Source organism: Catharus ustulatus, chromosome 2 (genome assembly GCF_009819885.2).
Source record: "Catharus ustulatus isolate bCatUst1 chromosome 2, bCatUst1.pri.v2, whole genome shotgun sequence".
In the NCBI taxonomy this organism is placed as follows: Eukaryota; Metazoa; Chordata; class Aves; order Passeriformes; family Turdidae; genus Catharus; species Catharus ustulatus.
The window spans coordinates 21,876,425-21,902,507 of NC_046222.1; the positions used below are offsets into that span (position 1 = coordinate 21,876,425).

Sequence of the window (26,083 nt, forward strand, 5' to 3'; positions counted from 1 at the left end):
AATTATATCCTAGTGTTGGGAAAGTCTAATATATACACATAATATTTTTTAAATTAATGCTGGTTGTCCGCAAGCTATTACTATTAGCCTATGACAAGTGACTACAGAATGTTTTCTTTCAGGCTGACTCTTCCAAGACAATGCAATGTTATTGGGTATTCATATATTCAGCTGTGATCTTTTTTCCTACTTCACAGCACTGAACATGTTGCAAACTTCATATTTTATCCTCATTGCTTACCCACATGTTGAAGTGTAAATTACAAGTCAACAACATCAAAAAATCATGTGGTCAAAAGCCATGCACAGAGGAATGTGGGTCCAGTGCAGACTGGCAAGGCAATCTCTGCAGCACAATGAACAAGGCTATTCCCAAAACAAAGTACAGTTATTTCATGATTACAAGCCGCACTGACTATAAGCTGCATCTCCGGGCGTCGGCAACATTTCGTTCTGTGTCCATACACAAGCCGCACCTGGTTATAAGCCGCTCTGTCGTTCGCAGCGAGGATCCCCATGCAACCAAGTTGCCAAGTAGTAACAGAATTGCGGGATTGCGGGGTTTACTGGCTGGGCTCAGGTCGTGTGGGCACGGGGCTGCGTACGGGGCCGGGTGGCCCAACTCGGCTGGGCCACTTGGGGCTGGCCGCTGCTGCGCCGGGCTCACTTGCCCCAGCCCAGCACCGCCCCGTGGTGGCGGGTGGGGACGGAGCCTGCCGGCACCCGTAGCGGCGGCAGGAGGAGGGAAAGGAGCCCTCCCGCTCCGCAGTAGCAGGAGGGGAAGGAGCCCCCCCCGCTCCCGCGGCAGCAGGCAGGGGCGGAGCCTGCCTGCTCCTGCGGCAGCAGCGGCAGACTGGGGCCGGAGCCCCCCGCTTCCTCCCTGGGCCGCGGGGATGGCAGCACGGAGCCCCCGCCTCTGCCTCGGTCCGCAGGGATGGCAGCACAGAGCCCCCGCCTCCCTTCCCGGCCGCGCTGCCGACACGGAGCCCGCCTGCACCCGCTGCACAACACATTAACCAATTTGTAACTATCGCGAAATGCCGGGTTTTACTGGCAGGTGCTTGGCTCGGCACCCTGGCTGGCACTTTCGGGGTTGAAAATTTCAGAAAATTATTCACATATTAGCCACTCCTGAGTGAAAGCCGCATTTCTGGGGTGGGAGCAAAATTTTAGTCAAAATGGTGTGGTTTATAATCGTGAAATTACTGTAGTAGCTTTAGGATGCACTGATACTGAAATGCCAAGTGAAAACCAAGCATGGAAAGAGAAGCCTAAGCAATATCTAAGAGCAGATCTGCATCTTCCAACTGGGCAAGACTAGTGGCTATTCTGACACCCAGCAATTACAGTCCTGATTTCTGGTTATGCGACATGTGAAAACATACTAAGGGTATATTTGCAGTCTTGCTCTAAAAGCGGACTTGTAAAAATTAACTGGCAATGCCAGTTTTCCACCCAGGCTGGGTGAAATAGCCTAGGCCGATTCTGAGCGGTCAAGAACAGATGTTTAAAAAGAGATGTAAAGTGGTGATATGCAACTTGCTGCTAATAACTAATTAGGATCCACAACAACCTTGGTTCTACTTCAGCAAAAAAATACCCTACGTGCCAGCAGGCAGGCATATCCTGATGCCTGCCATCAGCTTTCACAACTGGTGACGGAGAAGGAGTTAGTACAGAGAAGAAAAAATTGTACAACAATTGCAGAATTGTTTGCTATCGAGTCCTAAGAGAGATCTCCCTCTCATTCAAACACACCAATCAACACACAGCAGCCCAGCAGTGTACCTTGTTTAGTGCACGGTGAACAGCCTTCATGGGCAAACAAGGAGTTAATTATTGAATCAGCAGTGAGCACGTGGTTCTGAAGCAGGTAAAAGACAGAGGGGGCACTTACCAAATCTGCCAGGCACAACCAAGAACAGAGGCCATCAGCCGAGTATCTTCACTTCTGCAAGTGGGCTTAAAGCCAAGAAAGTTAAGCTGTGAAACAGCTCAGTTCAGAAGCCGAAAGTATGTGTGCTATGCCAAAAAAGTATGAGCAGGCAAAAAGAAAAGATGGCACAAAAACTGAGGCTTTCTTTCAGAGAACAAGTTACACAAAAGAAGATGTATGTGTTTTGATGACAGCCCCACAATAACACATTGTGTACGCTGTTAAGAGAAGGTACCCTGCGTGACTTCTGTGGTCATAAACAAACTAAAAGGCAGTAAGACTGTAGAAGGGCATTTCAGATTGCCCTGGCACTTCAAAAGTGCTTCAGAAGACAAATAATCATGTTGATTTAAACCTAAATACATTCACCTTTTAAACCAGTGTTTTTCCTTAGCAGACAAGCAAATGTTGCTTGTTAGAACTGGATGTTCCTCCAGAAAATGTTTGCCAAAAATAATCACTTAGCAGGACCCAAAACTATTTGTACAGAGATGCTGAATTCAGTAAAGTTACAGAGAAAAAAAAAAAATAAACATGTTTATTTTCTAAATGCTGTTAAACCTAATTTCAATGCATTAATGAATTTGTCTAAAACCACTGGCTTGTGGTCTGAAAAAAAAAATAATTTTAAGGAACAAACAAGAATATACAAGCTTCCTCTCTTCAAAAACTGCATTAGTATCTCACTTAAAACTTTGGACTGACTCAAGTGAAGCCTATTTTTTTCTTCTATGCATTTAATTTTTGCCATAAAAAATTTCAGTTTTACTCAAAGAAGAATATTGCTCCTACTCATTGCGTTCTTTGTGTTCCAGTTTGTCTTCTTTACTAAGAGATTTCTGTATTTGCCCAACCTTACAACTGATACGCACCATGGGAGCAGCTGCTGTCATGCTAAGTCAGTCTAGCAGCACATTCATCTTGGGTTTCTTTCTGTAGAGAAGAACAGTAAGGATACCAATGCAACAGTTTGCAGCGAGGAAGAATTTTTTCATTATAAATTAGTTGCAACTGAAACTGGACTACCAAAAAAGAGAGCCTCTTATCAAATTGTACACACGTACTTGCAACAATAAGGATGATACTCTAAATTAATTAAAACTTTCATCCTTTGTACACTGAATTTTATATGTCCAGATTTTTTCCCCCAAATAATAGACTTAAAACAGATCTGGCATAAAAGGCTATCTTCCACTAGAAAAGCAGATAGGCATGTTTCAGAAAGAAACATGAAATCTGTAAGCTTTTAGCATAACAAGACCCTAAATTGTAACTGTTCCTACAGACTTCACAACAAAGACAAATCCAAAGCACTCTAGTTCTCTAGCAATCGTTCAGGTTTTTTATTAGCAAGCTGGTTAAACAAACTACCTTCCCACACCTAAAAATGCCGCCACAGAAGGACAAAGTTGAAATTGCCCATTTAACACTATTTCCTCTTTCATTACTTGTAGCTTAGGCTTTGATTAGACTTTCAAAATACTAAATACAGAACTGCACTTCCCACATTTATTTTTTCCACATTTATTTTTCATTGAAAGCAAGTATTTATTGGTATTTTAAATTTTTTACTAGTATTATTTTTACATTTCAAGTAAATTGAAGACTAGACACCTGAAGTTTGAAAATAGGCTGTGATGGTCATTATTTTACATCTCCATGAGGTTGTTCTCCCTTTGTATCATAACTCATTCATTGTGCATAATCTTTAGATTCAGTATAACCAAAATTTCACTCACACCTTCACTGCATGCAGCACCTGTAAATGAGAATGTACCCAAAGTCCAAGATCAAGTAACAGAAGGTGAGCAAAGAGCCAAAAGAACTGTAAGGTGCGTACTAGGAAAGTGAGCAGATTAGAACTTGTTGGGAGCTCTTCTGATACAGATACAAAATTCAGATAATTAATAATCATGTAGGATTTGGCAGAAGCTTTAACTGAAGTTACTATGCTTGCATGTTTATAGTAGTTCCTGCAACAGTAACCTTTGGTTCTTTCAGGAATTTTAAACATTAATCCAAAAGGAAGAGGAAGATTAAGGTACAGTACAATGGCTGTAAGTGCATCCAGGTCAAATTTGCTTGCAGGTACAGCCACTTTGATAAGCAGCCAAGCAGAGCACCATGTCTTAGTCACCCAGGATTGACTTTTGTGACATCAGACAGTGCAGGGCTAAAAATGCCATAAGGCATTTAATATCATGGTGATTAAGTCATTGGCAAGCTCTCTTCAGTTCTGCTGTGCCTCTTTTTCTGTTAGGGTCAGAGGAAAAAAAGTCTTTTTTGGGTTATACATTTTAAAAAAATCATGCCACTTGCTTTCATCAAAAGCCTGACAAGTATTTTATAACTTAATTTACTGGAGACTTATGAAACTAATTTACTTTCTTAAAGGAGGTGAACAGACATCTTTTAGGGAGAAGGATATTTCAAAAGATTCTGATGCATCAAAGGAAAAACATATACATCACTACTGGTTATTTTGTCATACTCCCTCTCTTTTCCCCCCTCCAAGCCCCCTTACTTATTGAGGACAGTTGCTTCCTTTGTTACCAGAAAGCCAAAAACATCTTTGAAATTAGTCTCATAGGCAAATTCCTACGGCATGACTCAGTGGGTGTGGTTAAGTTTTTAACAGGTTTCAGCCAGCATTACTCTTCACTTACATAGACATTGCTTAAGATACTGTCCAAAAAAGAGGAAGTGAAGACAGATACCAAGTGGCAAGTCATTTTTAGCATAGAACACAGAACCTGATTACGTGTTTCCATATAAGTAAGAGCATGGTACACAGGATAGCCAAACCAGCTCTGCCAGGACCGGGACTAACGTTCCTACCCAACAGTAAATTCAGTCCATTGCAGACACCCAACTTCTGATTACCTTGCAGAATACAAGATGGGTATTTGGGAGACAAAAGTGCTTTCCTGAAAAGCAGTTTAAGTGAATCTAATGACTATAAATATATGCACAAATACATATACAGAGACACAATGATCCCTTCCCTCCAATCTTCGTTAATAAAAACATTTTACAGTGCAGAAAGTCACTGCTGAAGCCTGGATGCCTCTGCAATATCTGAATCCACAAACAACTCCATGTGTGCTCATCCCAAGGAGGAAATCACGCGATTAGACTGGCAATTAGTGTAGCTGAGGCAGACAAATAAGATTGAACTTTGCTTTGCCACAGCAATCTTTTCACTTTACCCTCATGCTGTATTTTTGTCAAATAAGACTGTTCTTTATTACAAGTCAAGCAGACTACATCATCAATATTTCTCCTTCGTCTCCCCAGATATTCCATCTTTAGTCTTGCTCAAGTGTAAATCACCTTTCAAAGACTAGTTACAGTTACTTGTTTAAGCTGTAGCCAAACTTTCCTAACCAGACAATTGCTTATTTTTTTCATATTTTAGAATCTTTCTCCATCTATAGGAAATATAACCATTCATAGCTAGACAAACACCTTCCACAAAGCTCTCAAGTGAATTCAAATGGGAGGGGAAAAAATAAAAATGCATGCTTTTAGGAATCAGCAACAAAGCCAAAACTATTAGGTTTCTACTACAAAAGCAGATTTCAGTTTCTAACATACATGAAAATAATCTCATTGAAGGAAATTGGTGGAATCATGGAGAAAATAATCCCACCTCTTAGTGCAGCATGTGTACTGAATGAAATGAAAGTGATTTATTTATATTACACACAGAGATTTTTATTGAAAAGGCTGGTAATGGAACATTTTATTTTAATGCATCAAGTCGATAAAAGATTAGTTACAGAAATTGTGTACAATGTTGCATAAGTCACATGGATGGGTTATTTAAAAAAAGATTTGATAATCAGAGGAACACATCTCTTATTTTAGTTACATCGTAAAGTGCCTTGTGTAGTCATACTCTATCGTTGGAATGACTGCCTGTACAAATTTCAGGAAAATAAGAAGGTACCTGAGTTTTTTATTAAGGAAAATGTACAATACCTAGAAATCCTGCAAAACAAAGCAGAAGTCACATTCAATGGTCTGCTCAGCAGTATTTCTTGCTAATAGGAAAATAACACCTAGGTACTTTAGAGTTAAGAGACTGAGAAATTAGTATTGCAGAATTCCAGTAATGACATCCAATGCTTGATGAAAAACGGACCTTCCTGGTTTAAGTTAATGCAGGGAACCAAAGTTATTTTCTATATGTCTTGCAGACACCAGAGAAACATTACCAACTCCATTTACATTCTTAGTATTTGTTATTAACAAATGCCAAGGTGAATTGTACCCAGCAAGGCTAACTCCTAGCTACCTTCCTATGGTTGCAGGGAAAGCAGGCTCATCTCCTCACTGTTTCAGGGGCTCAGAAAAAGAAATCAGCTCCTGTTCTGAGCCATCCTTTGAAAGAGCTCCTGCATGTTCCTGAGGGAAAGCACAGAGATTAGCTTTACCAAGCTGAACAGTCTGCCTTTGCAGAGAAGAGTTCCTTTGTATATATCTCCTGCAAATGAATGTTGGGCCTGAATTTGCAGTCTGGAGTATATAGAATAATTACAGTCTTAAGTCTCTGTCCATGTGGGAAAGGGACAGGGAAAATGAATAGAAATCATTACTTTCAAATGACTATTAAATTGGTACTGGATGTAAGTAAATCCAACTGTTTTGACATAACAGTCTCACAGGTCATTTCTTCATAAATGGAAGACAAATGAAAATAAGTAAAGAAATGTTAAAAATACCCCAATTGTTAAATGATTTTAAAAAAGGAAAAAAAAAAGGGGGAAAAAAAGGGAAAGAAAGCTTCTTGCAACTATTGAGGACTATGAGGCTTGAACAACTGTGACAGACAAGTTATTTTCCAGTTCAGTTCCAGCTGCTTGTTGAGCAAGTCTCAACTCATGCATTAAATGAGGATTTTACTGATTCAGGACCTTTATCTGCTCAGTAAATCCTGCTTATTTGCCTTACAGCAGCAAAGAAAATTATTTTGAAAGGACACACTTGATTTTATCATGGAGGTTGCTCTAGTCAGAAAGTATACTATCGATTTCTATAAAGCATAACTATAATCACTCAGCTTCCTGAAAGAAAATTCTAATTGTGAGGCGTGTGAAAGTGGTTTAAGGGATTTTCATTGCTTTTTTTCCGCAATGTTGTTTTACCAAAATATTGCTCACATGCAGAATAGAGAATAGTGGGATCTCTACAACTTTCAGAAATTAATTTCAGATGAAAATCTAATACAAAAGCTGCTCTGCTAAGCAGTGATAACACTTTGGATGGAGTTTGTGAAGCTCCAGTTTCACCCTCATTCACTGCCATTTCTGTTTTATGCTCACAGATACCTCCTTCACACCCTTACAAACAAGGGCTTAATCCTGTTCCTTCAAACCTATCTGCTTTCCCCATTTCTCCTGCCGTACATCTCCTCATGTACCCCCAAAAGCTTAATGGCGTCTGTTTGCACAAAGGAGCTCATCCCAGAACTCCAGCAAGCACTACTCCAAGCAGCTGTTCACTGCTTTCATGCACAATTGTGTTTCAGCTTATGAACCTCGAGGTGATAGACCTTGCAGTGCAAGAAGTCTCCAAGAATCTGTGTAAAAATGAAAAAGGATACATGTGAACTCCAAGTTCTCCTCCACCTTCTGCAACAGTCTCGATTATTTTCTTCATGACTTCTGCATGCCTGAAAAACAGATCAGAAACAAAATATTTTAAGGAAGAGGCAACTCCCTCTTCATCAGCAAGAATAGGTTTTGTGCAAGTTAAACAATTTTGGACCATTAGTTTCAGAAGCAGCAAGAGGAAATTTTCAGTTTACTGAGAACGTAAAACAGCAACAGTAGCTGAACATTAACATTAAGTGATGAATGTAACATTATTTAACAGCTCCTTACATTCCCACTGAAAGCAAAAAATGTTGTATGCCACAATGTAGACTGAGCGCCATGAGACTGAATGCATACTGCTTGATACCAGTGTAACTTCTAATTGTTAAATGCCAATAAAGCCCCCAGGTAAGTCCCCAGAAGGCAATACTGACAAGCAGCCAGTCACCAGAAGTTCCCAGATGACCCATGAAGATGATGTTTAGAAATTGCTGTAACATTTTTAGCTGCCTCTGACTTGAAGAGGCTTAAAACACTAAAACAATTCACAGTTTTCCAGGAAAGGCAGATTAAATCAACCCTACATAGATTCAGAACTATTGCTCCAGGACTGGTTTAGGGCGTAGAAGCTTTCTCTGTTGGTAGCTTGGGTTCTATGGCAAATAAACGTTTTCTAAGCTAGTTTCTTCTTTCTTGTAACTCTGTTATTGTAAAGCACTACGGGGAAAGATAAACATTTCTTCAGGTCACTGAGTTTTTATATTCTCATCAGTGACATCCCAGACTCACTATGAACCACACAATATTTGTGTACAAGCCAGTCCTTGGAATGCAACAAAATTACAGAATAGCCAGGGCTGGAAGAGACTGGTCATCAACTGATCTAAACCTCTCCTTGCTCAATGAGCAGTCAACTAGAACAGATCAGTCTGGACCTTGTCTGCTGTAGTTTGGAACAGCCTTAACGATAAAGACTTCAAATCTTTTAATGACCAGTAACAATTTGGAAGTAATGTTCTTGTGTTCAAGGCAGTTCTTCTATCCAATAAACTAAGGAATGAAGAACATATCAAATCAGAGGGGAGAACTGCCGTATGTTAAATTATGTTTCATTTATGTATCTTTAACACAAACTCCCAGGTTGTAGAATAAATCTTACTTTTTTTTATACTTCAATCTTGTTTTAAATAGATGATTCTGTAGGTAATCTTTACCAGTGACATAATACAGGGCTATGGGCATCTCTCTCCACAGCACTGCAGGTTAGTGAGCAGAAGTAGTTTAAAATGGCCATCCCAAAACAACCAAAGTGCCAACTGGGAACAAGGATGAGTAGGAAGCAAACTTTGCATAATTTTCTGACCATGCCTTGATATCAGTATATCAATCTAAATAGCTGACCAGCAAATGGCATTTAGTAGCTACCTATGCAGTTAATCATGCTGCCAGTGACTGCAAACAAGGAAGGAAGTGGTTGCAAAGTTACCAAGTCACAATGTAAACAGGAACATGCAAGTCTGGGGAAATATTAAAGGTCAGCATTTGTCATTTACTGTTGGTCTTTGCAAGTCAACTAACCCTCAGAGCTGATTCCAATTCTGCATCCCCCATGATGGCCTGCAGAACACATGCCATTTCAGGTGCCAAGGCCAGCTGCTTTTCTCTGGAGGAACCTGGCCACTGCCAAAACTTAAGTTTTGACCTTACATACAACTGTGGACTATTTTCTTTACTGGTACAAAATACAGGTCACCATGCAGTCATTAGAAGTCTTTAACAGCATACTGGCTCAACTTCATATATCTTAATGACATTTGTTTTTTTCTGTATTCTAAGAACTACTCAGGTATCTCAAATTCTACAATGGCCACAGAGTAATGGTCATTCTCGTTGTTATACAGTTACTCATGAAAAGCTTTGCAGGTGCTTTATAAACTTTGTAAAGTTTGTTTCCTGTTTTCAGTCTCCTTCTGTAAGAAAACTCGGAGGAATGAATATAAAATATATAAACACAATACAACGGAAAGAAATAACTTTTGAAGAAATGTAAGCTAAAATATCTTACTACGTAGAAATCTTTCCCAGCAGAGACTTAGAGTACATTAGAAGCAAAAAGAGTTTGGAAGCCTATCACTATTTATTCTGAAAGGGAGAAAAATAAGTCCTTGGAATCAGTGCAAGTAATTATGATTTAACTGTATATGTGTTTAGTAGTTGTGTTTGATAGTGCCTTCATAACACCCACAGAAAAAGCTGAGAATCATGATTAAAGCAGTTTATAGCAATTAATGAGGAAGTTGACTATGTTCCTTCCAGTACCATAAAAATGCTGACAAGAACTACAACTTACAGAAGAGCTGTAAGATGAACATTTTCACTAACTACTCAAAATAGAAGCCATCTCAAAGAGCTGACAATGGAATCTGACTGCCATTTCTTTTCTTTCTCTAATGTCTGACACAAGCATACTGACGTCGCAAGAAAAATATTTGGAATCATACAAATATCCTACATTACACAATTCCTGTAACATGATGGGAAGCAACAGCAGCAGATATAACTAAACACTCAAAAAGAACTTAGAGTTCCTAGCTGAATCAGAAACAAAGCAACAGCTTGGCTTTAGTTTTTATTCAGAAGCCCAGACCTCCTTAGCTACTAGTCTTACCAATTTGAAAAAAATTTGAAAAGAATAGTGGAGAGTAAGAAAATGCACTTAAAACCTCCATTTTAGATATGCTGTTAGCCTCCTTCTTCACAGCCTCAACATTACCATTTAAACTCTTTCCAGTGTTAAGCAGTTGCAGATCCATAACATCACTTTTTGAGAAGGGCTACAGTTTCCTCCACTTTTAAGATTAGCAACAAACCTGTCTCACTTCACTATTAATCATCTCTTTCATGCTTAAAGCTGAAACAAGTCTCATAGTGCAAACCATTCCTTCAAGAGTAAGTGTAGATTACACAACAAAGGAACAGGCACTTCACTGGCTTCAGAGGAAGAAGTGAAAACATGACCACAGAGCTCTCCCCTGTGAAAAGACTCAACCCAAATTCACAGATTAGTAGTGCACTGCTAGCACCGCTGCAGAGTAACAACTAAAATTAAGCTGGTAACATTGCAGCCACAGTTCACAATATAAACCCCACAGTTCTACCTAGTCAGTGAGGGCTGTCATGCCCCAACAGCTCTGCATCTTTCTTTGTTCTGACAGTACCCTCCAAATATGCATCAACAGGAGCTTCTTCCCAATTTACTAGGAAGGCTTCCAGCAAACACAAAATTAAATTTTGGCTTCAGGATTTTTTTCCTCCTTTTCTCCTATTATTCATCTTTCCAGTCAGTCTGTTAAGACATCTTGCATTCCTCCCACTTTAAAGGTGAGCAGGAGGTAGTTAACATAAAATAAGAAACAGCTTTTTAATGTTTAAACAGCTTTTTCTGCTGTCAAAGTATACCCTGTACTTCTACCCTCCCCAAAAAGTAGACAAAAGGATAAAACTTTATTTCATGGAGTCTACCATCTTCTAGAGCAAAACCAGCATAATAGGGAAGCTGAGTTAAAAAAGCAAGTTGATCAGAGAAGACAGTGTTAACTGCAGAACACACCTGTTGCAGTGAGCACTGGAATGAACTCAGAGAATTGCTGATCCCTTCCTTTTCATAGTGCCTCAGAAGCTAACAGACCACTACAACAGTCAACTGTAGAAATACGTCCAGAAAACCTGAACAAAATTCTTAACAAGAGCAGTGAAGTGTCTTGTATTTGCAGGCTATATCAGACCAGAAATAAAGACTTACCTGCATGGATGAACTGAGCACATAGGAGGTGGAGGAAGATGAGGATGGTTTTCAATGGTCACTGTTTTCTTGACGTGATCTTGACTAATATCTTCATACATATGCTCTACTGTTAAAGGCTGCCGCTGCTATAGAGGAACAAGGAACACGAGAACAAAAGTATTACTAACAAAGAATCCTGCTTCTTTCTAACATCAGTGACAGATGATGCCCCAAAAATTACAGGCATCTAAAATATAAAAGTTCTGAAGGTACAATGAAAGAATTGAGTGTGTTAAAATCCATATGATATAGAAATAGTACTGCACAGATTTTCCTTTGAGTGGTGAAGTGAATGTATTTGACAACCAACTAGGTTCCCATCTCAGTATTTGAGCAGTGGGCCTACCCAACTTCAACTCAAGAAACTACTGACTAAAGGGAAGAACTATTTAAATATTCCTTTCATTCTGAAGGTGATAAAAACACATACCTGCTTACTTGACTGAGTTTACTGGGGTAATTACCAGTTCTACAATGCTAACAAAATCTTCAGCGGCTCCTTTCCAAATGTGCTCAGTTGTCATGTGCAGTTTTCAGTGAAATTGTTCCAACTTGCTGCAAGTACAAAAGAAGTCCTGCCTACAAGCCTATTTTGCTTAACGGTTTTCTCAGCATTCTTTCCTTTAAATTTCTATTGTGAATAAGCAACAAAAGAGCCTTCTAATTTCACAGAAGTAGGAAAAAACCACAACACAGATATACCTCATCATATCCAAATAACCACAGCCTTGGAGTTTGGTAATATTTGTCATAAGTGATGTAGAGGTCATAGGTTCTAGTCTGTAGAATAGCATCTTCCCCTCCAACATCAACTTTAGTTTTGTTAGCTTCTACAATCTGTCTTGTGTCAAGCGTTGCCTGGTTCAAGGTAAAAATAACAAGATTAGTATAATCTTTCCTGGATTCCTCCCTTTCACATCCTAAATAGAACTTAAGAACTTTTAATAATGTTCTTAAGTAGGCACAAAAAACCCCAATATATGGTTTGTTTTTATTTCTAAATTAGGAGTATCAGCTTCTCCCCCAACAAGTATTTTGGAGGGGGTTTTTTGGTGGTTTTCTTTACTTTTCAAAAAAGGTCCGATTTCTTAAGAAAGTAGGCAGGTATGTTGTTACATCCCCTATCTTCTTTCACAAATAACAGACAATTCCAATGAAATTCAGAAGGCAAAGGTCTCAGTTTGTGCAGGTTCATTTGCATAGTTTGACAAATACTTGACAAATACTGAGGTCGTTTGTTTTCGCTCATAAAAGTCAGACAGATTGGTGTAACATACTGAACCCCTACAGGCCACCCATCTTCCCTGTGTAAGGCTCAAGAACCACCACTGCATTTTTTAACTTCTTGTGAATACAGTGCTGTGTGTACAAGCAGAGCAGAAAGGATTACCAAAACCAAGGAAAATTTCTGTGGGCAAAATCTTTGAAGACTCAAGGGTTCAAGTTAGTGCAGTAGATTGGCAAGAGACAAATCCATAGGAATCCAAGCTCAGTAATCCTACTACTCATAAGCTTGCTATTTCAGCCATTTGCTATCATTATTTTTACTTTGCTTGTGCTTATATTGTAACAGGTAAGATAGAGAACTGTTCACTCACATCATCTGTCTCCAATAGCCCACTTTCTTCATACTCTGAAAAGAAGACCCATAAAATTCTGTGTTCAGCTTGTAGCCAGTCATTATATTTGTCATTCATAAACAACTACTTAAAATCTACATGTATCTAAAGAAGTTTTATTCAGGTAAACTTCCCAATCTCCAAACCAGACTACCCCTTTTTAAACACAGATTTGACCAAGACTACAGTAAATAGGTGACAAGCGATATTTCAGCGATTTTATATAGGCAGATTGAGTTTAAGTGTAGGTACAAAGCTGGAAGGAAGCTGTGCTAAATGCCTAATTTATACTTTCTTAGATCTGTTCTGCTATACAATTTTCCAATCACTAACATTCACTTAGTTGTTCGGCACACAAGTTAAACATGCATCCATAAAACCATACAAAAGACATTAAAGAGCACAGGTGTAGTGAAATTTTTCAGCATGAAATCCTTGCAAAGAATGAGTGATGCTTTAGAGTGTACTGCTTTAGTTGAAGACCTGAAATATGTCCCATCCAATTTAAGGAAATACCTTCCATGTCTGCAGCTTCTCCTTCATCTTCCTCATCATCATCTTCACAAGATGCTGAACACTCTGGTATTTTTATATTATCCTTTAGAAGTTAAAATGAAAATACTGCTTTAATGACTGTTACATCTACATAGTTTAAAGCCCCCAAAAATGTAAGGTGTTAAGACCAGTCAACACATTCAGTGAGCCAGAAAGATAATTTCTGAAATATTAAGGACTACACTGGACACAAACATTTGCTTAATAACTCATCCTAGTTTTAAAGCCCTAATACAACATTAAAAATCCATTTAAAAAGTTTTCCTTTGACTTGGCAATCTGAAATGATTTAATTCCTAAACAAAGAAAAGTGACCATGTTAAACAATCAAAAGATCCACCTATCTCAAATGAAAGGCAATGACTAAACAGCTAAGAGTAAACATGTAGGTTAACATTTTTTTAAGTTCTAACCCACAGCCAACTGTGCAGCAGTTATCATAAAATATCTCAAGGAAGGGACCCATAAGGATGGCTGAGTCCAACACCCTCTTCTTTGTGGAACTACATAAAACTCTACCATATAACTAAAAGTGTCACCCAGTTTCACACACTATGAGCCCTGTCCAGTTCCATAATTGTTTTAAAACACAAGAGCGTCACAAAAGGTATCCCATTTTGATATAATTCTGCAAGGAAACATAGTCCATCAGAAACAAATACAGCACAAGCCCACAGTCAAATTCTGGGTCTTGCATATCATTAGAATCCAATGGACAACTCCAACAAGACACAAAGGAAGTAAATGTCTTAATTTACAGAGATGTCATAAAATATTTTAGGAGAATAATCCAAATAACTGCTACAGTTAGAAGCTCCTCTAATTCTGAGCATCAGGTGGCTGATTTTTCATTTAAAAAACCCAAACCACAGAAACCAATAAGAAATTCAGTTACAAAATGCATTGTCAAACAGATCATCAGCAGGAAAGAGCTGTCCTCGACTGGACCTGCAAACAAGCAAGTTTTTCTACATAGAAAAGAAATCCAATGCAAAACACACAACAGCAGTTATGAATCATAGTAACATTCTGCAAGTATTGTGTTTTGTAGGAAAAGTGATCAACTTTAGTTATTCCATCCTCATGTTACTGACTTGTAAGAAAGCAGCATTTTCACTATACTCCGCCAAGTAATTTGGAATACCTGCACTTCACAGTTCATCAGATCAATAGCATTTTGAGCTGTTTAGAATTATGCAGTGGCATGGAAAGGTCAATTTTCTTTCTCCCTAAGTTTTAGAATCCAAAGTTTCTTGGACGGTTTAAACTCTCAGAGCACACAGACAGAATTCCCCTTACAAACTCGTATTTAGAAGTATTTTGTGTCTAACTTTTTCCATGTTTCTTAAACATGTATACACTTAAATAGGTAAATTTCTTCTAAACCGAAGGGCATAAGCCCTAACTGGACCGATCTGTTAAAAGTCTGCTTGCTGCAGTTGAAGATTACAAAGAAATACTTTACATTCCCGCATTACTTCTCCATATAAAAATTTCTTTACACTGTATTTCCAAACACTAATGTCCTGGAACACAAATGTGTGGTATCAGTGTAAACAATTTCATTTTCAGTTTGTAGAAGCCTGGCACAGGAACACACTGGCTAAAACACATTTCAAAAAGACAAATGCCTCAGTAAACACACCAATAAGGAGAAGCACATGCTTACACTAATATCACAGGTTCTGAGGGTCAATATTTTACATCTGCAAAACAATTAGTGATGAAGTATAATTTAATCTTTCACAGAGAGTACTAGATGGCCACTGGTACAACTACTATGACCTTCAGGTCAGTAATAAAGCAAAAGAGAAATTCAGAAACAAGTACCTTACTGTCTAGTGTGATCTCCTTAATTGCTTCTGTTGCACCCACTATACCTGTAAATTGAACCAGAAGTTTGTGTTAAAAAAGCTTGGTTCTTGGTTAGAGAATAGCATAGAAAGAGTTTGCAAGGATTTCAGAAAGCAGTGTCTCATTTTTCCAAGTCACATCTCACAACAACCTTGATATGTAAGAGGCTGCTCATTTGGTATTGGTGACAAGACCAGTACTGGACGTCCCTAAGCAAACCATACCAGTAACACAGAGCACCACAGCACACGTGCCGTATCTTAAAAAGTCCATGATGGAACTCTGCAAATTTGGACTTCTGTTTTAAGGTATTTTTGCATAAAAATGAGTTCAGGCACTCACATCACAATAATGAAACACAACTTCACGAAAAAGGCAGGCATTTGTAAATATTTCTGAGCTTCCTGAAAGCCATGGCAAAACAAAATGTAGCAGAGCACTCAATGCTTTTAGCTGAGGGGAAGTGGGGGTATAAAACCACCCCAAATCATAGTAGTGTCCACACTTGAGTTCCTCCCCATTAGCTTTCTAGTTTTATTGTATTCTCACACAGTACCTTTTGGGATACGTGCCAAGATTCTGCTTTGCCAGAGTACATTTATCTGATTAATTCTTCAGCTGTGGAAACAGATTATATCTCATCTGACAGCATTTAGAGATCTGGCAAGATTTAGCCAGGGTGTGCTGTACTGTATGGTGCCCAACCCAGTCAACTCTAAAAGGAAAAACCTGGCAGAGGAGTCGATTCACAGCAGGGATGGATACTGCACACTTTATTCAAGGACATGACAAAGCTATTTCAAATTATTTCTTTGGTGTGAGGGCATTTGATTATGAGCAATGATGCCTTTAAAAATTGCTAATGAAGAAAAATGTATGTCTACAGGAAAAAAAAAAGCATCATCTCCAACCCTTTTTCTCCCCACCATATAAATGCCAATTAGAAAAAAACAAGAAATATTTATAAACACTGGGCTAAAAAAGCCACTGAGATAGGTTCATATAAGCAGTATTTTTTAGATTTCTTTGTAAACACAAGCTCATTTAAGGGCTTACTGTAAAAAAGGATCATCTCCCACACTCATCTCTGTACTTAACATCTTTTTTCTTTTTAGCAGAGCACCCATAATTTAAACTAACATCCTCTTTACAGGTTTTCCTTACTAAGGAATGAGTCACTACACAGCTCATATTTTAAACTTCCTAGAACTTTAGTAAGAGAATACTTAAATAATTACCATAATCTCTGAAGAAGAGCCAGTTTCAAGCATATACAGCCATGCAGTTAAACTTCATGCACCAATCAGGTGGGTAGCTGATAATGTAACTTATTTCCTCCAGACTACATATTGGTACACAGACATGTAAAATCTTAGAAAGATTTTACTTTCTAAGAGTGGTAACTGAAATCAGATTACCAAATGCAAAGCCTGGACCAAGACCTTGAATACCTGCATTGTGAAAAGTGTCTACCCATCCCCCATCACCATCATCTTCTTCTATAATTGCCTCCTGCTCATCTGAGTACTCCATCTGCTTACACCTTTTATAGCACGGCACTGCAAAAGTGGGAAAACAAAAAGAATAGTCAGTCATTCTTATACTAAACCAAACTGGAGCATGATATTGTCCTACAAGACCTTCTAAAATGTGGCAATCTTTCATATATCCCTACTTAAGGAATCCTAAGGCTGTATTTCAAATGGAAAAGTATGAACTTACAAAAATATACTGATGTGTTACACCAGATATTTTACTTCATGCAAAATATGATTGCTGTAGCCTTAGAAGTTCATCTTTCTATTAAGCATTAGAGCAGTTTCATCCAATCTCTTAAGGATTAGAAAAGAATTAATTTCTCATTTGCTAACAACTGGAGAGAACCTGTAAGTTTTCTTCACATTGGTAAATGACGAAGGACAAATTTGCCTGGATCTTCATCACTTTCTCAAACTCACTTGGCTTTAGAATTCTGCTAGAAGTTTGCATCAGCTATTTATGCAATACATTAGGTATGTTAAATTAAAATTTAACATCCAGAAGTTTAGAAGATCAGCGTTCACGTGATATTAAGAATAACTTCTGTCATATGCATTACAGAGCCATTCAAATAGAGATTTAGATTATGTTTTCAGAAAATATTCAAAGAAAGACTGAACATCTGGTTAAGGCAAAGCAGGCATTTTCCAGCAGCGTAAACAAGGACTATGTACAAAATGCTCCTCCTTTTTCTATTAATGTGGAGAAAAACAAATCTGCTGCATGAAGTGCAGCATTTGAAAACTGTTCTTTAACCTTTCAGAAAGTGACGAAAGAGGTGTGAAAGTCAAAGTGAAGTCATCCAAAGACTTCCAAATTGAGGTCTGTAGGATGGCACTCAGTCTAAACAACAGCCCACAACTTTTACTCAGGTGGGAGGCCAATGTGACACCAGCAGCAGGAAACATATTATTTTGGAATGTGATCAAGAAGGATCAGCATAACAAGGAACCTCAGCAGTGGCAGGAAAGAAAAAAGTAGATCAGCTAGCCATGAAACCATTAGGCCCATCTCAGGAAAATGTCCAGCACTACTGTAGTAATTTTCACATGCTAGTGCACTGCAAGACTCCAAAAGCCAGCAAGGAAAATCCAAGAATATAATACAACCCTCTGCAGGCAAAAATCTCCTCAGGTTTTCTTAGTGCTAATGTTTCATCTAATAGCTTTAACACATTTTGATATAAGATCTTTTGGATTTCCCCACAGTTGTGCCAAAATGTTATCTTTCTTATCCATTAAAAAGGTAGTCACCACACATATTATATAGACATAACTGTGAAGCTGATAAAAATGAATTCAAGATAGTATTTCTATGACTCTAATTGACATGGATATTGACATTTACTACATACTTGAATTAGAAGTATCAGTGTCACTGAAACACATTTTGAGAACTCTTTAATAGTCTGGGTTTGCAAACGAAAGGAAAATAAACATGTCTTCATTTTAGACATCGAACATGTGTTAAAGCAAAGACAGACAAAGAGGTTAATAATGTTTAAAGCTCATTTATACTTCATCAAGGTAAGTTTCTTATGCACAGTTCTACTATAAAGTGGTCTATGAAAGAGAATTTAGGAGTGCAGGAAAAACTTCTTTAACATTGCAAAGCCAAAGCATCTGAAGTATGAGGTATTTGCTTCCCCTATCAATACAGACAATCAGCAGAGTTGACAGCACAGTCAACCATGTTGTCAATTCTAAGAATTTATATTTAAATTTCAGCCTTACCATTTTTAGTTACCAAAAACTGTTTGTCTGTTGGCAGGTAAGCTTTGACTTTAAGTTCTTCTCCTGAAGCCCTGTAAAATGAAGAGCACCATTTGAGAATATGATGACCTACAAACAAAAGAACCCTTGCATTTTCACATTGTGTCAGGAACACTTTATATAATCCTCTTGGTCTATTCTCAGAATTGGTTTGCTGTGACTTTACTCTTCCCTACATACATTTGGTATGGCACCAGAAAGCTTAGCCAAGTCTAAATGTTTTGAGATCAAAACCATTTTATGCCTCGAAAACTACTTTCACCTTGAGATGACCAAGATGACAGAATAATCTGTTCTATATAAAATTTTCTGGGACCAGCGACAACAAAGTAGCAAATACCGGAAGAAAGCAACTTCAGAAAAGCAAGAAATATACCTCTATATAAAACCTGTCTATAGTTACTAGCGCTTAAGTATCCTCAATTTCACATTACTCAACCATTTCCTTCAACTTTAGTGGGTTTTGGTTTGAATTAAGAGTAACATTCTAAACAGGCCATTCCAAACTGCTGCCATCATGTTTTCTCTGAAGGAGGCAACAAAGGGACAGGGAAACTGATTAAAACACAGTAACTTTTCCTTCAGCAATTCAAGGCCCAGTACAGAGCTAAGACCCTGATGATACCAATTGCACAGATGATGCTGATTTAGAAGTAGATTAGTTTCACAGTGCAAGATACCAGTAAAACACCAGGAAGCACCTTATTCGCACCCTTACTGTACACGAATCAGAAGGGATTTCCAAGGGCAATCACTGCACAAAGTCAACTGCTGTGAGCTAACCTGAATACATTTATTAACAAATGCTTGTCAAAATACACCATTTAAACTACTGTCTAGCAATTCCAGTTGCACATGGCCTTTGCTTTTCTAATCACCAAGACAAACCTAGGAAGACATGCTGCTACTGCAGCTATGCACTAAAAAGCATTCACAGTATCTAACCGATTATTTCCCCTAAAACCTTAGAAAAACAAAAAATTCCCAAGCAAATCCTCATCTCAACTACTGCTATACAGCAATTAGTAAGCCCTGCCTGACTTAAATACAAAGCCATCGTAAAAGTTTTACTGGAAAAGTCCATTTACTGCTCTGAAATGAGACAACTGTATGGCTAAATCCAATGGAAACACACCAAAGCACAGGTAGGAATGCTAGCTTTCTACAATTCTTTCAATTTTGCTTACCATTGCCAAGTAGGACAGTGGTGAACTAAGTGATCTCCGGCTGCAACAAACTGTTAAAGCAGAAAAAAAAATTACTGTTAAATATGGTTGAAGGAAACAATCTCAAATTTTTTCATCGATACTAATTTTCGTTAGTATTTCAATTCCACGTTCCTTTCATCGATTAACTGTGTAATTAACAAATGTTTCAACCATCTGATTGCTTTATTTTAACCCCATTTCTCAGCTACCCAGGAAAATGCAAAGCTTAAATCAACTTCACCTGAAATGCTTACTAAGCACCACAGCAAATTCAGCATTTCAAAAGCTGTGATACTACCTGCCAGTCTAGTAAAAAACAAAAAAATATCTGGACCTAGTAAGACTGTTTATTTTGTAATAAAAAATTATTTTTATTTGCTGTAATTCAAACTTGTACAAAGACAACAAAGAGCTTAATGTAAAATATATGTTTAATTCTCTTTTCTTGTTCAAAATAATTTTGCAGAAAGAAAAGCAAGACCGTCAATCTGCTGAATCAGTGAGAGAACTGCAACAAAGAAATAAATAGCACAGATTTTATATAATGACCAGTACTATAGTAGTTAATCACTAATGTTAACTGAAAATGGATTACCACTTAGAATGCTAAAAATCTTATAGGTAACTTTGTTCTGAAGAAATAGTTTTTAAAAACATTCACTCTGCTTGTTCTTAGAGTCAAAGATGAAGCCTTTTATAAAACTGCATTACTATTTCAAAGTGATACTGTCATGTTAAACTTGCCAGCAATGTCACTAGACTTGTGTACAAACTCAAAATTCACACAGCAAAGTCTAACCTTCCAGGCTTATTTTTTGTGCACATACACTGAGGAAGGGAAGCCTGCATGCAAGTGATTTCTGTATGCTTTGCAGCAGTCCCTTTGGAAAATGAGGTGCACAGCTATTGCTACAGGTGCTTTCTTGTCTTGAAGTGGCAGTCTATAAAGCAGCCTCCCCAGCTGCCCAGAACTTGCTGCAGTGTGACATAACAGGCTTGCAGCGGGTCACAGCCATTTCCTCACTGCGTCCTCCAAAGGGAGGCGGATCAGCGCAGCAGAAAACACCACAGTGCGCACCACACATGGATTAACAGGCTTAATCTCTGCAAAAGTGCTTCCCTTTCACCTATTTTCAACAGAAGCCTCTAGCAAAACTGAATCCTTTAAAAAAACACAGCAAATTCTCCCAATACACAGGGAAGTTTTAAAATTCATTATCTCTTACACAGTAAACATAAATGAAACTCCAGAATTACTTAAAATTCTCTGTTCAAAGAGTTGCAGCTATGTTTGTGACAGCAGTGCTGAAATATATTACTAAAGATGAAAAAATAGTATAGTTTGTGGGTCTAACTATACAGTCCTAAAACAGCATTTGAAATTTCATCTATTTTTTTTTACCTTAGGCAGCAAAATTGTCTAGCTGGTTTCACTTTCTATTTCTCAAGCACTGATGCTACCTCATGTCTGAATCAGTACTGGAAAGGGGAAGGAGATCAATTTCAGGACATCTTATTTCTAGTCCTGAAGAGAATGATTTTAAGAATTTCCCTGTATTTACATACATAATTAAAACAGATGTCATCTTTTGGAGGCATTAACTAGTAAGAACTCAAGACAGGCAAGAATTTTTTAAAATTAAATCAAGTACACAGATAAGTGAAAAGAGGGAGTAGGTGCGGAGTTTGATTAATGAGTTATCTTTAGTCTAAATTTATTCATCCTCAGAGGCAAGCCACAGGAAGCCCACAAAAATCTATACACCAATTAGTGTCTCACACTAAAGTACAGCTTAAATTACTTTAGCAACCATTCTTATATAAAGACTGTCAAAGGGCCAATCAGTAGATCCATGCCCCAGCTTCATTTAAATTTACAAAAAATTTAATCTTGTTGTATAACCGGATCCCTTGACTACTGTTTTGAAGGATCCAATTTATTCATCCCAGCAGTATCTAACTCGACACAGAGAACACAGACTATTCACATTCATAGTGGTGTTTAAATGCTGCAAACTGCTTAATGTAATACAGTATAGTTCTTGCTATGTTCTATAGAAGGTGCCTTTTCTTACAATACTACTCCAAATTCTTCTCCGAAAAATCACAAAGGGATTAAGTATTGGTAGAACATGTGTCTACACTTTCTCTGTTATTCTACTTTATATACAATAAAGATCATGTATTATTGCTTAACATATATAAATATTTATACACAGACATACATGTGGTTATCAGAACACAACACCATGTTGCTAAGCCTGTTTTTCTGTGTGGTACCTCTGTGTCAGAGGGAGAGAATGAGTGTTTGTTTGCCAGACAACACAGTAGAAAAATACACACAACAATATCAGGAAAAATTCTTCTGTCCACATTATTTACCTGCATCAGTCATCATTTGTTCCATTTTTTTCCATCTCACTGCTACATTTTGTCACTGTTTTTCCTTCATTCTACCTACCAGTCTTAACATTGTTTTATTATGTCTCTGTAAAGACAAAGTGTTTACAGATAAGTAGCACTTCAATATGAGAAAAAGTGTAATGGAGAAATAAAAATAGCATAATACAGTCAGTGTTCTTACTAATCTAGGGAAAAAAATCCAGTTTGCTGCTCTTTGCACTGCAGTTCTTAAAAAAAAGACATCTGCTTGGCAGCAATCCAAAATACAACCAGCCTAAAGCAGTCTATATAGAAGACGGAAAAATAATAATCATTGGATACTTGGTGTGGACAAATATATGTAATGATTTTCACAGAGCCTTGGAAGGAACCAGAACAGAGGCAAGCAAAGACTGTTCCAAAGATAAAAGCTCCCCTTTGAGTTGATCAGAGGAAAGACTTTATAAATCAATACATTCCTGCTTCAGTCCTGAACTCCCATGACAAATGGAGCTGTTGACCTAGCTTCTTTACAATCTTTTCACAGCATAATAGAAGAAAGAAGCATCCTACATTCAGATGCCTAATGCCACCTCAGGAGAAATCATTATGATTTACTTTAATCTGTAGAGTAGAAAAGGACACTTAGAAATTTCCCTTTGTGAAATTTCAAGAAGCAATAATTGACAAAGACATGAACCATTTAACACAGTCATTCTGCATTTAAAAAAACGCATCATTACTTTGAAAATAAATTTAAGTTTCTAAATACTTACTTCTTCAGGTGTAATTACTCCAGTTTCTTTAAACTTGGACTCCTGCAAGAAAAAAAAATAGAAATTTTGAGAATTGCTGACAAATCAACATACTTCACTTTACTGGAAAAACAAATATCTTCTCTCCTTTCATTTTGCAACTAGTTCTGTCCAGAGATCCAAGAATCAGCCTGGAGGCAAGTTCTGCCACAACTGATAGGCATCATACATTAGAAAATAAGGAAATAAGGCTCCCAAAAATTATTTGTTGCAAAATATAAGGTATTATGAAAAATGATCACCTATACAAAATAAATATTTTTGCTACTGCCAGTTATAGCAATAATGAAGAAAAGATGACTGGCACTCAGTATTAAGTTTGCCAGTAAGAAACAGAAAATCAGTTGGAATCAGTGATTCTAACTGTCAAGGACTCCAGAGTTCTAGGCATTGAACAGCACTGCATTGCATCAATGTAAGCTTTTGCAGTTAAGAAAAGTCATGAATGGAAGACCAAACCAAGTCTTCTCTGAGGTAGAAAAACTTAAATACAAAGATTTAGTAACACACTTTTTAATGCCCATTTCTGTGCCTTCATCATGCACCCCACAGAAACAGTTTCAGTTTTTGCATATTGTAGTGGGGAGTTTTGTGAATGAAAGAATAGATGGTAAGCAGACACTAGACTTATTCTGCATGGAGAAATTAAGTACTTTGGCATTAAAGGCAAAATTTATGACACTTAAGGATAACATGTCTTGTATTATATTCAAATCTAGACTAAATGTATTATGTTTTGACTTCTGGTTGTTTATTTAGAAAAGCCTCAAGTACCAAGATACCCTACTGCTTCCCAGCATTAAAACTATCCAAAACTGGCTTTTGAAAAAACACAATTTCAACCATGGCATAACTGACTTCTTGCCATAAGAAAACTATTTTTTTTTCCCTATCAAGAGTAAAAAGCATCAACTGAAAATGTCTTGCTTCCAGCCACAACTTCACCATATTCAATCAATCATAAAACACTGAAGAAAAGCAGCCCCAGCTAAACTTGGTTGTTCTTGTTCCTTCCCCCAATGTGTGCTATCACCTGTGCTACAGAAAATGAAAGGAGCACATCTGTTTCATATGGTACTGATTACCACCTTTCTGCCTCAGTTCTAAGGAAGCTAGGAAAAACAGCAGCTGTACAAACATTGTAACATTATTATATGCTAGCTGACTGAAATCAGTAATTTTAATTGCTATAAAACTCAGAATCCTCAAAAACACATTGTGCAACACCACAGTGGAGACAACTTAGTGGTTCCCCTCAAAATGAATCACAAACAGCAGGGAACATGCACAAACTTGTAACTCGGGAATTACAGAAAGAAAACGTGTAAAATATCCATCCTCTGTTCCCTGAGGATAAATAGTTCATTTTTCCATCTAAGTAAATTCTTCAATTGTCAGAGACACAGATCTAGTTTCTTTCAAAAGTAACCAAGTTGGAGTATTTACTTCCCCCTTGTAAAGGGAACATATACACATAATATCAGTACCTTCCATTTCTAGAAGGCTCTACTCCTGCCTCCTCCCAGTAATCCATCTGGACACAAATAGTGAATTTGTCCACTATTACACCAGCTGTGCAACAACAACTGTACAATCCTAAACAACTCACTTCCCCTTGCCATGCCACAACTTCACTGCAACCCATACATTTCACATTGGTGGGCAACTCCAGAAAAGTCCACTATCCAAACAAGAACATCCCACATACCACAGAGGGACAAGTTCAATTAATAATTGACTGTCACTGCAATCTGCCCAGAGATGTAAGCTGCAGGGTGCAAAGCACATTAAAGGTCAAACCACAAAGCCACAGGCAAGAGAGACTTGTCATAAACAAGTGTTTTTTTGAAAGCATGCAGAAGTATCAAAATCAGTAGTGAAAAAAACTACTGCCAAGTTAAGCACTAGTATACAAAGTAGGGGTTTACATAAAAATTGTTTGTAAATAAGAGTCAGAGAATGGGATGTAGTCGAACCCTAATTTGTTCCTACCTAAATATGCAGTAACAGGAGAAGGCAACAGTGTTGCCTTCCTTTATAATGACCCTACGGTTCATTTCTGCTATTCTCATCTACTTTGGTGCACAGAGGCTTGTATTAATACTGTAATTCTGACACAGGAATAAGCTGTGCTATGTAAAACTTGCTCACATAACAAAGGTGTGGCTAATTTTGTTGTTTTGGTTTGGAATTTTTTATGTCAGCTGAAAGTTGCCCTTCACCCAAAATAACCATTGCAAAGCAATTCTTGAAACGAGGCTCAAGTCTGTACGTGCAGATTTCAATTCCTGGACACATAACCAGGTAAAAGTTTCGTGACTTTAACAGAAAACGGCAACAACACTAATGTCATTCCTCGAGAAGGAGGAGCAGCAACACTTGTTCTTCGAAGGACCCGCCCCTCCCAGGTGGATGCTCCCTTCTTCCCTGCGGGATGTGAGCGCCAGCTGGGGTTCCCCCCATCCCCTCCGGCCCGGCGGAGGATGAGGGCCGATGGTTGTGCCGGCACGCCCAGCACCGCGCCCTTCGAGACCCACGCAGCTCCTCAGGCCCGGCCGGCGAGGGCACCGACACCCGGCTCCCGGGCAAACGGAGCGGATCCCGGGGCGAGGGCAGGGAAGCGCGCCCGCAGGCGGGGGCGGCCATGGGTGTCCCTCCTCCCATCTCGGCTCCCGCGCAGGACCGGCACCTTGAGCACGGGCGTGAGGTACTCGGCCACCTCCAGGGCTTTCCCCTTCACCGTGTTGATGACGTTCTGCATTGCGGCGGTCGGACGGACAGCAGCCAACCCCCCCACCCCCCACCGGCCCTGGGCACGGCACTCCCGCGGCCGTCCCTCACGTTCCCCCCGCCCCACCGTCGCACGCACGTGACGACACACGGTGCGCGCGCGCAAAGCGGGAAGAAGTGGAGGGGCGGGGCCGCGGCTCACACGACCGCCGGGGGGCGCGCGCGAGCT

At 38.6% G+C, this 26,083-nt stretch overlaps 1 protein-coding gene across 1 annotated transcript; it reads right to left on the bottom strand.

Moving 5' to 3' along the window:
* Positions 1-5,666: 5,666 nt before the first annotated feature.
* Positions 5,667-25,971, bottom strand: ATG3 (autophagy related 3). The gene is made up of 12 exons (XM_033052184.2): positions 25,814-25,971; positions 23,086-23,127; positions 19,907-19,956; positions 18,681-18,751; positions 16,860-16,967; positions 15,385-15,434; positions 13,516-13,597; positions 12,979-13,013; positions 12,083-12,238; positions 11,339-11,466; positions 7,545-7,613; positions 5,667-5,888 (listed from the first exon to the last, which is right to left on the bottom strand). The coding sequence occupies exons 1-12, from the start codon at positions 25,883-25,885 to the stop codon at positions 5,807-5,809; spliced, it is 945 nt and encodes a 314-aa protein (XP_032908075.1). The 5' UTR covers positions 25,886-25,971; the 3' UTR covers positions 5,667-5,806.
* Positions 25,972-26,083: the final 112 nt, after the last annotated feature.